Below are 13,301 nucleotides of genomic sequence, written 5' to 3'. Positions count from 1 at the left end.
GGGGGAACGCATAAAGGTCTAGATGGGACCAATCCAGAAGAAAGGCATCTATGTGAACTGCTGCTGGGTCCGGAATCGGTGAGCAATAAATTGGGAGCCTCTTGGTCATCGAGGTTGCGAACAGATCTATGGTAGGCTGACCCCACAAGGCCCATAGTCTGTTGCATACATTCTTGTGAAGGGTCCACTCTGTTGGGATGATTTGACCCTTCCGGCTGAGGCGGTCTGCCATGACATTCATGTCGCCTTGAATGAACCTCGTTACTAGGGATACGTTTCGATCTCTTGACCAGGTGAGGAGGTCCCTTGCGATCTCGTACAACGTCATCGAATGAGTCCCTCCTTGCTTGGAGATGTACGCCAAGGCTGTGGTGTTGTCGGAGTTCACCTCCACCACCTTGCCTAGAAGGAGGGACTTGAAGCTTCTCAAGGCCAGATGAACTGCCAGTAGCTCCTTGCAGTTGATGTGCAACGTTCTTTGATCCGTATCCCACGTGCCCGAGCATTCCCGACCGTCCAATGTCGCACCCCAGCCCGTGTCCGATGCGTCCGAGAAGAGAAGGTGGTCGGGGGTCTGAACAGCCAGTGGCAGACCCTCCCTGAGGAGAATGTTGTTCTTCCACCAAGTCAGTGAAGACTTCATCTTCTCGGAAATAGGAACCGAGACCGCTTCTAGCGTCTTGTCCTTTCTCCAGTGAACAGCTAGGTGAAATTGAAGGGGTCGGAGGTGGAGTCTCCCTAACGCGATGAACTGGTCCAGTGATGAAAGCGTCCCTATCAGACTCATCCACTGTCTGACTGAACATCGGTCCTTCTTCAGCATGTTCTGGATGCATTCTTGGGCTTGACTGATTCTGGGGGCCGACGGAAAAGCCCGAAAGCCCGAAAAGCCCGAAAAGCTTGACTCTGAATCTCCATTCCTAGGTATACTATAGTTTGGGATGGGACGAGTTGGGACTTTTCCATATTGACCAGGAGACCCAATTCCTCGGTCAGATCCAGAGTCCACTTGAGATTCTCCAGACAGCGACGACTTGACGCAGCTCTTAAAAGCCAGTCGTCCAAATAGAAGGAGGCTCTGATGTCTGCTAAATGCAGGAATTTGGCAATATTCCTCATCAGTTTGGTAAAAACTAGAGGTGCCGTGCTTAGGCCAAAGCACAGGGCTTGGAACTGGTATACAACCTTCCCGAAAACGAACCTTAGAAAAGGTTGGGAATCTGGGTGGATGGGGACGTGAAAGTAAGCGTCCTTTAGGTCTAACGAGACCATCCAGTCTTCTTTCCTGACCGATGCTAGAACCGACTTTGTAGTCTCCATGGTGAACGTCTGCTTTGTGACAAAGACATTCAGAGCACTGACGTCTAGCACCGGTCTCCACCCTCCTGTCTTCTTCGCCACTAAGAAGAGACGGTTGTAGAAGCCCGGGGATTGATGGTCCCGGACTATGACTACCGCTCCCTTTTGAAGTAAGAGAGACACCTCTTGCTGTAAAGCTAGCCTCTTGTCCTCCTCTCTGTACCTGGGAGAGAGGTCGATGGGAGTTGTTGCTAGAGGGGGCTTGCGCAAGAATGGAATCCTGTACCCCTCTCTGAGTAACTTCACAGACTGTGCGTCTGCGCCCCTGTTCTCCCAGGCCTGCCAGTAGTTCTTGAGCCTGGCTCCCACTGCTGCCTGAAGAAGGTGGCAGTCAGACTCTGCCCCTAGAGGACTTGGAACCCTTCTTCTTGCTCCCACGTTGTCTTTCGGCACGAGCACCTCCTCTGCTGGAGGCTCTGCCACAAAAGGGCGGAATGAACCTTGACGCTGGAGTGTCCATCCTGGGTCTAGGCACGGATGGCAAAGGGGTGGCTTTGCGTGCGGATGACGCCACCAGGTCATGAGTGTCTTTCTGGATCAAGGAGGCGGCAATCTCCTTGATCAACTCTTCAGGGAAGAGACACTTCGAGAGCGGAGCAAACATAAGTTCCGACTTTTGACATGGGGTGACTCCAGCAGACAAGAAGGAGCAAAGGTGATCCCGCTTCTTGAGGACCCCGGACACGAAAGAAGCCGCAAGCTCACTAGAACCATCCCGTATGGCTTTGTCCATGCAGGACATAATGAGCATGGAAGTTTCCTTATCAGAAGGTGAGGTCTTCCTGCTCAACGCTCCCAAACACCAGTCCAAGAAGTTAAAGACTTCGAATGCACGGAAAACTCCTTTCATAAGATGATCCATATCCGAAGGAGTCCAGCAAATCTTGGAGCGTCTCATAGCCAGCCTGCGGGGAGAGTCTACCAGACTTGAGAAGTCGCCCTGGGCAGAGGCAGGAACTCCCAAGCCGAGAACTTCTCCCGTGGCATACCAGACGCTAGATCTGGAAGCAAGCTTGGCCGGGGGAAACATGAAGGTTGTCTTCCCAAGTTGCTTTTTGGACTGCAACCACTCTCCCAGTACCCTGAAAGCTCTCTTGGACGAGCGCGCGAGTACGAGCTTCGTAAAGGCAGGTGCTGCTGACTGCATGCCTAAAGCGAACTCAGAGGGAGGCGAGCGTGGTGCTGCAGACACAAACTGATCCGGATATAAATCCTTGAACAGCGCAAGCACTTTCCTAAAGTCTAAGGAGGGAGGCGTGGTCTTGGGTTCGTCGATGTCCGAGTGTTGGTCGTCAAGATGTGCAGCTTCGTCATCATCAGAGAGTCCATCGTCTGAATGTTGAGGAGGAAGCGGCAGAGGAGTAGGTAAAAGCTGGACGGCTGAGTCCGGCAGCACGGGTGCATGCGTGGCTGCACTGGACCCAACGTCATGGAACCGTTGGTCAGTCTGAGAACTGGCAACAACCATAGCTGAGTGGGGACGCAAAGCATCTACTCCTGACTGTGGTCGGATAGCGGAGACCACCGTGGGTTGCGGAGGCTGACGCACCGCGTCAAAACACGGCAACTGAACTCCACCCTCCTGTTGTTGTGGTAGCACACGCACGTCAACGGAGGGTTCCGTGCGTCTGTGAACGTCAACATGCGTCTGGCAGGGTCGACTGCGCATGGGTGGTGGAGCTCTCACAGCTGGAGTGTGGGAGCAGGCAGCCTCAGCGTCTGCTGGGCGCACAACCGTGGTTGGTTGTAGGCTAACGGGTACAGCGTCAACCTTCTCTGCACGATACTCCTGCATAAAGGAAGCTAACTGAGTCTGCATAGACTGTAGCAAAGACCACTTAGGGTCTACAGCAGCTGGTGCGGCAACAGACGGAGTTAATGCCTGTTGCGGTACCACTTTGCCTCTCTTAGGAGGCGTGCAGTCGTCGGAGGACTGCAGCGAGTCCGAACTGACCCAGTGGCTACACCTGGGCCGTTGGACTTGCTCGGAAGGGACCTTGCGTTTAAGAGGCCGTGAGACCTTGGTCCATCGTTTCTGGCGAGAAACCTCTTCCGCAGACGAGGAATGAACGGGCTCACTCGTCTTCTTGTGGGTGGGACGATCTAGGCAAGATACGTCCGAAACCACGGAGGGAACGTCTGTCCGCTGATTAAAGCCTGTCGAACCCTTTGGTCGTACGACATTGCTTCTCCCCTGGGCTTGGGAGCTTGCAAGAGGTCCCGGACTGGGAGGACGACAGGCACGAACAGACGCACCCTCATGCGTAACACTGACACTTTTCACTGCACTAACACTCACTTCACTTCCCACTGCACTCTTACCTTTCAACTCCCTGACGTCAGCCATGAGTTGATTGCGGTCATTCGCCAATGACTCGACTCTCTCACCTAGAGCCTGGATGGCACGCATCATATCTGCCATCGAAGGTTGATGAGAGCTAGCAGGGGGGTCGGGTGCAACCACTACAGGGGAAGGAATAGGTTGTGGGGCATGGGGAGAGGAAAAATCCACCGAGCGAGACGAACTCCTCCTGATTCCATCCCTCTCCAGCCCACGTGCACATTTCAGGAATTCCCGAAAATCGAATTCCGAAAGCCCAACGCACTCCTCACATCGATCTTCCAATTGACAGGCCCCACCCCCACAATTGGAACAAACGGTGTGCGGATCGATAGAGGCCCCCAGAAGACGCCCCGAACAGTCCCCAGCGCCACACTTCCTGCACTTGGGGACCCGAGAAGGGTCAGACATCCCGAACCAGTCAAAGGGGGGAACTCAAAATCTATCCAAGTCGCCAACAAACAATCCAAAATTCAACAAAAGAATGCAAGGAAGCATTGAAGACAACCTCTGCACAGCGACAGCCAACAACCAGAAATGAATACTTCACCAAACAACGTGAAAATCAATCCAGAAAACAACAGTGCACCTAGTAGGTCCCGCCGGTGGCACGACAGAGAGAAAATTGGTTCTGTGTTGACATGGAGTACTTGAGTACCTGCTCGACAGATGGCGCTGTTGATGTACACCCCCACCTGTATAGCGATCGCTGGCGTATTTCGTCCGTAGGTTTTTCTGTCGGGCAGCAGAGCTGACAGCTATATGATCACCGGGTAAGTTTAATATTGAAAAATGAAATTTATAGTTCTACAATATATCTCTAATTTGAAATATATTTAAATACTGTATAGAAATTTTTTAACAGAAGATAACTTCAGCCAACTTAGCAGATGAAAATTGCTTCAAAAGAAACTAATTTTCATAAGCTATAGAGAACTATGCAATAAAATTAAGAGAGAGATCAATGCAAAAATTTTATATCAAAATGTGACATCCTGAATGCAAGCAGACATCCAAGTGCTATAATCATTTTCAAAATGAACTGGATAAAATCTGTGAAAATGCATTAGTTGCAGAAAATTATAACAAATATTAATATTACACTAGCAATTCATGCTGGTAATACAATTACTAATCATGGTGTTAGTTACAATTTGACTAAACTACTGTACTCCTCAAATCTTAAAAGCCAAAGTAAACCTAGGTCATATAACAAATTATGTTTCTGCAAATATCTAACTCGGTTGACTCATGTTGAGACCACTGTATGGGCATTTTTTACCACAGGAAAAGCATTACAGTAGTCTTAAATCCAAATTGACGATAAATAATATATTTAGGGATTACTGCTGGAATATTAAACAAACTCTTCTAGCCCTAATTTCAGTTTACCAATAATTGAAATGTCACTCTTGATGCCCTTGCCTCCTTATCAGAACATTGTTCATGTGTTCCCCCATGTACGGACATAACGTGTTATCATTTCTGCAATTAAGACACTACTGAAATAAACTTTGTGTCAATAGGAGGAGATGATGATGGTGATGAAATAAACGCTGTAATAAACACATCATTGGACTGTCCCACTTTAAGCATGTGAAATAATGTAAGCACAGATACTTCTTGAGAAGCATTGATAATATAAAGAAACAGACTTTAAAATTACAGTATACCTAAAGAGATTGAATGTCTAACCTACTGATCCCCTTACAGAACATAGTAACAGCTGATCAAGATTCTCAGTTACCCCTCAAAGACTTTAAAACCTAAAAAGATGAAAATTTGCGGTGAACAAGTTTCGGGTCTTGGCTAAGAACTCTGGGACGAAGGAGAACAAGACTTCCCTCAATCCTTTGAATAGGTGACGCAGAAAGAGTCCGCAGAGTTTTCTGAGGCTAACGTGAGCAGGAACACCATTTTCAAAGTTAAGTCCCGGTCCAAGGCCTTCCTTAATGGTTCATAAGGTGGCCCCTTCAAGAAAAGCAAGACCTTAACAATGTTCCAAGATGGCAGACTCATTTCAACTGAAGGGCAAACCTGCGTAAAACTCTGTATAAGCAAGGAGAGGAGTTCCTCCTCCGAAGAAATACCAACTCCCTTTAGTCTGAGGACCTGGCACAGGGTCGGGCGATAGCGTTTTACAGCTGAAATGGAACAGTTGTGACCTGGGAACTACTAGGTTAGGTTAGGTGGGTTGGTTAGGTTCTGTATCCTTTTACAAATCTTAAAAGTGTTAAATAATCACGTTTCGGCCTGGTTTCGGCCTGTTTTCAGCCACTTGCATGAACCATATATTTTTCCAGTTGGTTATCTTGTGCTTATTTTGCATTTCTGACCATTATTATTGCTGCAAATCACTCGTTCATGACCTTTCCACACCCAAAAAATCTGGGGTGCCCCATAATTGTCTTTATTATTAGGGGGTCCAAAAACTCATTATAGTTTGTCCCAATAATCAAGGTCAGAAATGCATAAAACACAAGATAGCGAGTAGGAAAAATATATGGTTTATGTATTTGGCTAGAATTTAAAGTATCATATAGTTACCATTTTGGAATACATTCAAAAGAGCACAAAACCTAACACACCCCACCTAACCTAACCTAGTAGTTCCCAGGTCATACACCTAGCCTGGGGGCCATGACCCTAAACCCCATTCCAAGGTCACAGACCTAGCTGGGGGCAAGCCCCCCGAAACCCCTTCCCAGGTCACAAAATAACTGTTTCCTATAGGACCTAGACCGGAACTATAATTCTACCGTTGGCTCTACATATATGTCAAAGTTAAAAAAAGTTAAAGTTGCGGGTTTTAGGTCTCCACAGAGACGATTTACATCGTCCTCCTCGGGCGACCATTAGCCAGCAGGGACTATCACTAGTCCCCTCTAACCTCCCCCCCAGGCGCCTACCCTGGGAGTACCCCCCGGTAGAAGGTCTCACGGTATTCGCGTCCCAGGCGGGGACCGAAATCGGGACCTCTATAATAGAGATCCGCGACGCTACCAACCTTGCTATCCGGAGTATATATATATATATATATATATATATATATATATATATATATATATATGTCGTAATAAATAATTAGATAATCAACTAACAATTATAATAATGCTATTTGCCAATGTCTGTCTTGACATAGACTCATAAGAATCAAAATTAAAATATAAAGGTTAGAAGCTGTATCATTACTAAATTCTATGTAAATCATAAATAATTCTAATTTATTCAGTGTGTGTGATTTGGGGTGTATGTATAATAGCAGCCACCTGTATGTATGATTATGGCAAACTTAGAATACGGCAGCGTAAGGGGGATCACGGGGGCCATAGCCCCCGTTGTGTAAGTAGGTAAGGACATGGATTGTAGGCTAGGTCAAGGGGGAAAATTTAGTTTAGTTAATGACCATTTTAAATCCACATGGGAGGAACTGGCCGCTGATATACAAAGGTCCCTGTGATTTTCTTGGTTACGTCTACCTATGATATCCTTACTAACCTCGGCTATGGCCTGAAGGTAATTTTGTAAAATTCCCCTAATATATACATATATATATATATATATATATATATATATATATATATATATATATATATATATACATATATATATATATATATATATATATATATATATATATATATATATATATATATATATATAAATTCTCGCTACATTATATGAAACTCTCGTCATAAATATACATACCGTAATAGTCCTATAACTATACAAATCGGGTTTCCGGTAATAAATCCACCTCAGTAGCATTAAGGTAAACAGGTTAATCTCAGTGTATAAAACTTACCTGAAATTCCTATGAATTGACAAAATCCAGTGCTGTTTAGACAATGTCCATTAAACCTCTGGACATCACAATAAATTAAGAATTTTGAGAGAAATCTGCCGTCCTGATTCTTGGTATTTCGTAAAATAAGGTTGCCGAAATTATTTCTTCTGGATTATCGTACATGAACCTTAAAATCATCGTTTTTTTTTTTAAACCAAAATTATCGTACACACTTTCAACATGGTTATTAAGGAGTAACAGAAATAACTTATTTCAAGGTATTTTAGTATAATGGTTTAATCAAACACCAACACACACATTTGTTTATATGTAAGGTATGTATCGTACATCGTACTGGACCTAACATAATGTACATGTACGATAATTATCGTACAAATGGCACACCTGCGCCGAGGCACCAACGTCAAATTAGTAGTAGTAGTTGATGGTTGAAGCCTTTTCAACGGTTCATATGTATGCACTTGTTCAGTTTAATTTTGTCTTTTTATTGCTTTATTTAAAATCATTTGACCTTAAAACAGCATACAGACTCATTTTGTTGCTTTATTTAAAATGATTTGACCTTAAAACAGCATACACTCATTTTGTTGCTTTATTTAAATTTGACCTTAAAACAGCATACAGACTCATGTTGTTGCTTTATTTAAAATGATTTGACCCTAAAACAGCATAAAGACTTTTGGTTGCTTTATTCAAAATTGATTTGACCTTAAAACAGCATAAAGACTCTTTTGGTTGTTTCATTTAAATTGATTTAACCTTAAAACTGCATAAAGAATCTTTTGGTTGTTTCATTTAAATTGATTTAACCTTAAAACTGCATAAAGCCTCTTTTGGTTGCTTCATTTAAATTGATTTGACCTTAAAACAGCATAAAGACTTTTAGATGCTTTATTTAAATTGATCTGGGCTTAAACCAGCAAAATTAATTAGCAAAAGTATCTTCTAAACGATAAAAGGAGAAACAAAAACTATTGTTAACCGATAAACTCTTTCAAACCAATATAGGTGCCATGTTTTCAACGACATAGGCCTATTTGATGTTTGTAAATTCGTAAAATTAAAATCTTACGAATTGATAAACACCAAATTAGCATTATAACGCATTGCATAAAAACATAAATCATATATTTTTATTCCAATTTTATAGGTTTGTATGTATTTTTACTTATCAAACTTCGATTTGCTCAAGAAATTTATCTCAGAATCTGGTCAAATTTGTGATGAAGGCGATTCCGAGCAGATTCTATTTAATTTTGTTTATAGATTATCTTTGAAATGGTTGGCTGACATTCTAAAGTGTGTAGATTATTTTTCCTCTGTATCTAGAATTCTCTGAAAGTTAACAACAGTATGAGGCAAAATTAGACTAACTACAGTAAATATTTTATCACATCAAATTTCAAAATATCGGAAAATGGTGTCTACAACAAAATTATGATCAAATCACGTATTAGGAATAATGATATAGGACAGAATACGAAAAATTAAATGCAAATTAGTATGAAGTCAAATATAAACGCATAGATCAGTTAAATGTACTAAAAAGTAATTTATTGCAAATGACTTTATTTTTCTGAACTGGTTATTTTTTTCTGAAAGGATGAGATTAATTATTAATTGGTAGTTTAACTGTTTTGTCATGTTAAAGTTGCAAAGTCTTCCGTAAATCTATAGTATCCTACACCGTTTCAGATAATTTTACAGCAGTTTAGGCCTATAATTGCATAAATTAGTTATGTAGGCGTACGAGTACTTTTGACATAGGCCTACACTTAAATTCTTTACTAACTCTTTAAAGTATAATTTCTCTTTTGGTATTCTAGCACGATATCTAAACATGCCAATTATAGTTATAAAGATAAGCCAGTAACCTTATTTTTTGTTCGTAGCATTTCGAAAAATCCTAAACATTCACAAACAATGAAAGATCTCTGTGGGATTTTACAGTATACATTATAATGAAAAATTTAAGCTCAGTGATCAAGTAAATGAAAAAAAAATAATCATCTAGATAAGGTATCGAAAAAATAAAATGTCAATTTCCTTCAGATTATTTCTTTAATTTCAGAATATTGAAATACAGTATGATCATTACAATAAGCAAGTCAAGACTTCTTGTCAATATATATATATATATATATATATATATATATATATATATATATATATATATATATATACATATATATATATATATATATATATATATATATATATATATATATATATATGTACATTTATATATATATATACATATATATATATATATATATATATATATATATATATATATATATATATATATATATATATATATATACATATACATTATATATATATATATGTGGATATATATATATATATATATATATATATATATATATATATATATATATATATATGTGGATATATATATATATAAATATATATATATATATATATATATATATATATATCCACATATATATATATATATATATATATATATATATATATATATATATATATATTTTCAATTACAACCAAACCCATTTCACGAATTATCTATAAATACATTTCGTCCATTGCCATCAACACCCTATCCACATATCCTTTACAATTTGCCTTCTTAAGATTACATCTCATTTACATATCTCTTTTAAAAATAGTAATTTCCAGGAGCATTTAGCTAACATGGTAGGCCTACGTCAAAACAAACATAAAAAACTATAATAACATGCTGACTTAAATAATACTGTTTGACATTTTGGATACACAATATAAGTCTGAACTTAGGAAGATATGGTTAATATTATATAATTTTTCAACAGTATCTTTCATGATGAATTAAAACGAATATAAAAAATATCTGTCAAGAGATAACTCATGCTTTTAAATCGTAAGTAATAATAATAATAATAATAATAATAATAATAATAATAATAATAATAATAATAATAATATCTGTCAAGAGATAACTTATGCTTTTAAATCGTAAATGATAATAATAATAATAATAATAATAATAATAATAATAATAATAATAATAATAATAATAATAATAATAATAATAAACTCATGTGACAATTGCAAATCAACTTCAAGTTTTTGTAACAGAATTTCATACGAAACAAAAAAGAAATTAACGAACATATAGAAAACATTTCTATAAAATTCTATACATTTCAAAAGATGGTTGACTATGGTCAAGTTGTCTCGGTAAGAGCAAATTTAAAAGAATAGAAAGGTTTGAAAGGTATCCACAAATATTAGCTTAAATATACATTGTACATTTAATGCTAAATTTCAAAGAAAATAAAAAAAAGAATATGAATACAGGAAATAATACATGGTTCAAAGTCTCCTAGTTAGATTTAAACCCAATCTAGATGAATCTAGATGAGTAATGTTTTACTAAATGCTATTTGTAGTAGGTCTATGAAAAAATACGAAAAACACCAAACTCAGGTAAAATATGGGATATTCTTAAATCCTAAACTATAAACCTATTAATAATCATTATACAACCAAAATAAGTGATGGCTGTGTCTATAGGTCTAGTTATCAACCAAGTCTTGGATTAATGATCCCTTTCCTTACAATGCAAAAAGAACAGAAAAGATTATTCAATATAAATGTAAAGATGTAAAAAAATAACTTTTCTAAATCTTAAACTAGAAATCTATTAATAATCATTATACAACCAAAATAAGTGATTACTGTGTCTATAGGTCTAGTTATCAACCAAGTCTTGGATTAATGGTCCCTTTCCTTACAATGCAAAAAGAACAGAAAAGATGATTCAATATAAATGTAAAGATGTAAAAAAATAACTTTTCTAAATGTTGCAGTCCCGCTGCACTTGACACTATAAACTTTAGATAAGAAAATGATATCTTGCTAAGTTACTCTATTGTGTCTCTCATGCTGCGTGCATTGAGATGAAAAAATATCATAGGCCTACCTTTTCTGACCGCCGAGTTCTTAACATGGATTCAATTCCTCTGGCTTTTCCATTTCATAACTTAAGCTCAAACTAACACCATTCTTTCAAAATCAAGTTAAGAAGAAGAAGAAGAAGAAGAAGAAGAAGAAGAAGAAGAAGAAGAAGAAGAAGAAGAAGAGGAGGAGGAGGAGGAGGAGGAGGAGGAATAATAATAATAATAATAATAATAATGAAAATAATAATAATAATAATAATAAGAAGAAGAAGAAGAAGAAGAAGAAGAAGAAGAGGAGGAGGAGGAGGAGGAGGAAGAGGAGGAGGAGGAGGAGGAGGAAGAGGAGGAGGAGGAATAATAATAATAATAATAATAATAATAATAAGAAGAAGAAGAAGAAGAAGAAAGATAAAATGTGTATCCTTCACCGATCCTATCGTAAAGAGTCTCCACTCTGCTGCAACTTGCTTGAAATCCTTTAAACCAATTTATAGTACAATGTAACATTATAATCACACTGAAAGAACTGAAGTACTTCTAGAAAAAAAAAATCCTGGAGGATTTTACTTCTCTGGGTAATACTCATTGTCGTTAGGAAGTGGAGGAGCACCGTTGCCAGCAGCCAGGAGTGTGTTTAGTTCAACTTCTAAATTGCGTAGACTCTCCTCTATGGTCTGCAAAGATCATTATCATTATTGACTATGCTGTTACAAAATGGAGTTTAGTTCAACTTCTAAATTGCGTAGACTCTCCTCTATGGTCTGCAAAGATCATTATTTATTATTGACTATGCTGTTGCAAAATGGAGTTTAGTTCAACTTCTAAATTGCGTAGACTCTCCTCTATGGTCTGCAAAGATCATTATTTATTATTGACTATGCTGTTGCAAAATGGAGTTTAGTTCAACTTCTAAATTGCGTAGACTCTCCTCTATGGTCTGCAAAGATCATTATTTATTATTGACTATGCTGTTGCAAAAAGGGAGTAATATTATTAGTAATGTAGATGCTTCTTAGTAGATTTCTTACAAAAGGTAGAAATTATTTCCTATCTGTGAGTTCAAACTTGAAATTCATTTAGAAATATACAGACATCTTCTCACTTTAGGATCTCGCGTAAGTGACAGGCTATAACTTTACTTGCAACAATTATTTTTCAATAACAGATCGTCTTCTGTTTTAATCAGACAGTTAGTTTTACATTGATATTTTGTGGTCCATTTACAGGATAATATTTATTCCCTCTAAACTTCAAATTTACAATTGATAAAAAAAAGCTCAAACATTCACAACGTACTTTCTGATTGGTGCGCACTGGGCCTACACGCTGATGAGCTGGTCCCTCTGCTAGCAGACGAGGCACAGGCAATGTCTGCATGATGTTATCAACAGCTTTCCTTTGGGTCAATGCTGGGTCAGACCGCTTCCTACCGTTCGTCCAACCTGGGAAAGGTTTAGAAATCAGAAATTTATCATTAGAATATTAAGAGTTTTCCTTTGGTATGGTCTTAAGTCAGACTGCGTCCTGTCGTCCTTCCACCCATACGATAGAGAAAAGTCACCAAGTTTTATTATTATTATTATTATTATTATTATTATTATTATTATTATTATTATTATTATTATTTGCTAAGCTATAGCCCTAGTTGGAAAAGCAGGATGCTGTAAGCCCAGGGGCTCCAACGGGGAAAATAGCCCAGTGAAGAAAGGAAACAAGGAAAACAAACTAATTAAAGAATAGTAACAACCTTAAAATAAATATCTCCTATATAAACTATAAAAACTTTAACAAAACAAGAGGAAGAGAAACAAGACAGAACAACGTGCCCAAGTGTACCCTCAAGCAAGAGAACTTGAATAAGAAAATGCAA

At 38.6% G+C, this 13,301-nt stretch overlaps 2 protein-coding genes across 3 annotated transcripts in view; both read right to left on the bottom strand.

The window, feature by feature from the left end:
• The window catches only part of LOC137647135 (DNA repair protein XRCC2-like), a 62,169-nt gene extending 54,504 nt beyond the window's left edge, over positions 1-7,665 (bottom strand). For both annotated transcript variants that reach the window (XM_068380389.1, XM_068380388.1), the window contains exon 1: positions 7,506-7,665. The gene's annotated coding sequence lies outside the window, so the exon portion shown is untranslated. The remainder of the gene's footprint in view (positions 1-7,505) is intronic.
• A 4,202-nt stretch (positions 7,666-11,867) lies between these two features.
• The window catches only part of Crz (Corazonin), a 3,224-nt gene continuing 1,790 nt past the window's right edge, over positions 11,868-13,301 (bottom strand). The window contains exons 3-4 of the mRNA XM_068379938.1: positions 12,728-12,873; positions 11,868-12,105 (exon numbers count right to left, since the gene is read on the bottom strand). Of these exons, the coding sequence (XP_068236039.1) occupies positions 11,995-12,105; positions 12,728-12,873 (257 nt within the window). The 3' untranslated portion in view covers positions 11,868-11,994. The remainder of the gene's footprint in view (positions 12,106-12,727; positions 12,874-13,301) is intronic.

This window comes from Palaemon carinicauda, chromosome 9, assembly GCF_036898095.1.
Source record: "Palaemon carinicauda isolate YSFRI2023 chromosome 9, ASM3689809v2, whole genome shotgun sequence".
NCBI lineage: Eukaryota > Metazoa > Arthropoda > Malacostraca > Decapoda > Palaemonidae > Palaemon > Palaemon carinicauda.
This window is presented reverse-complemented; position numbering and strand designations above follow the sequence as displayed.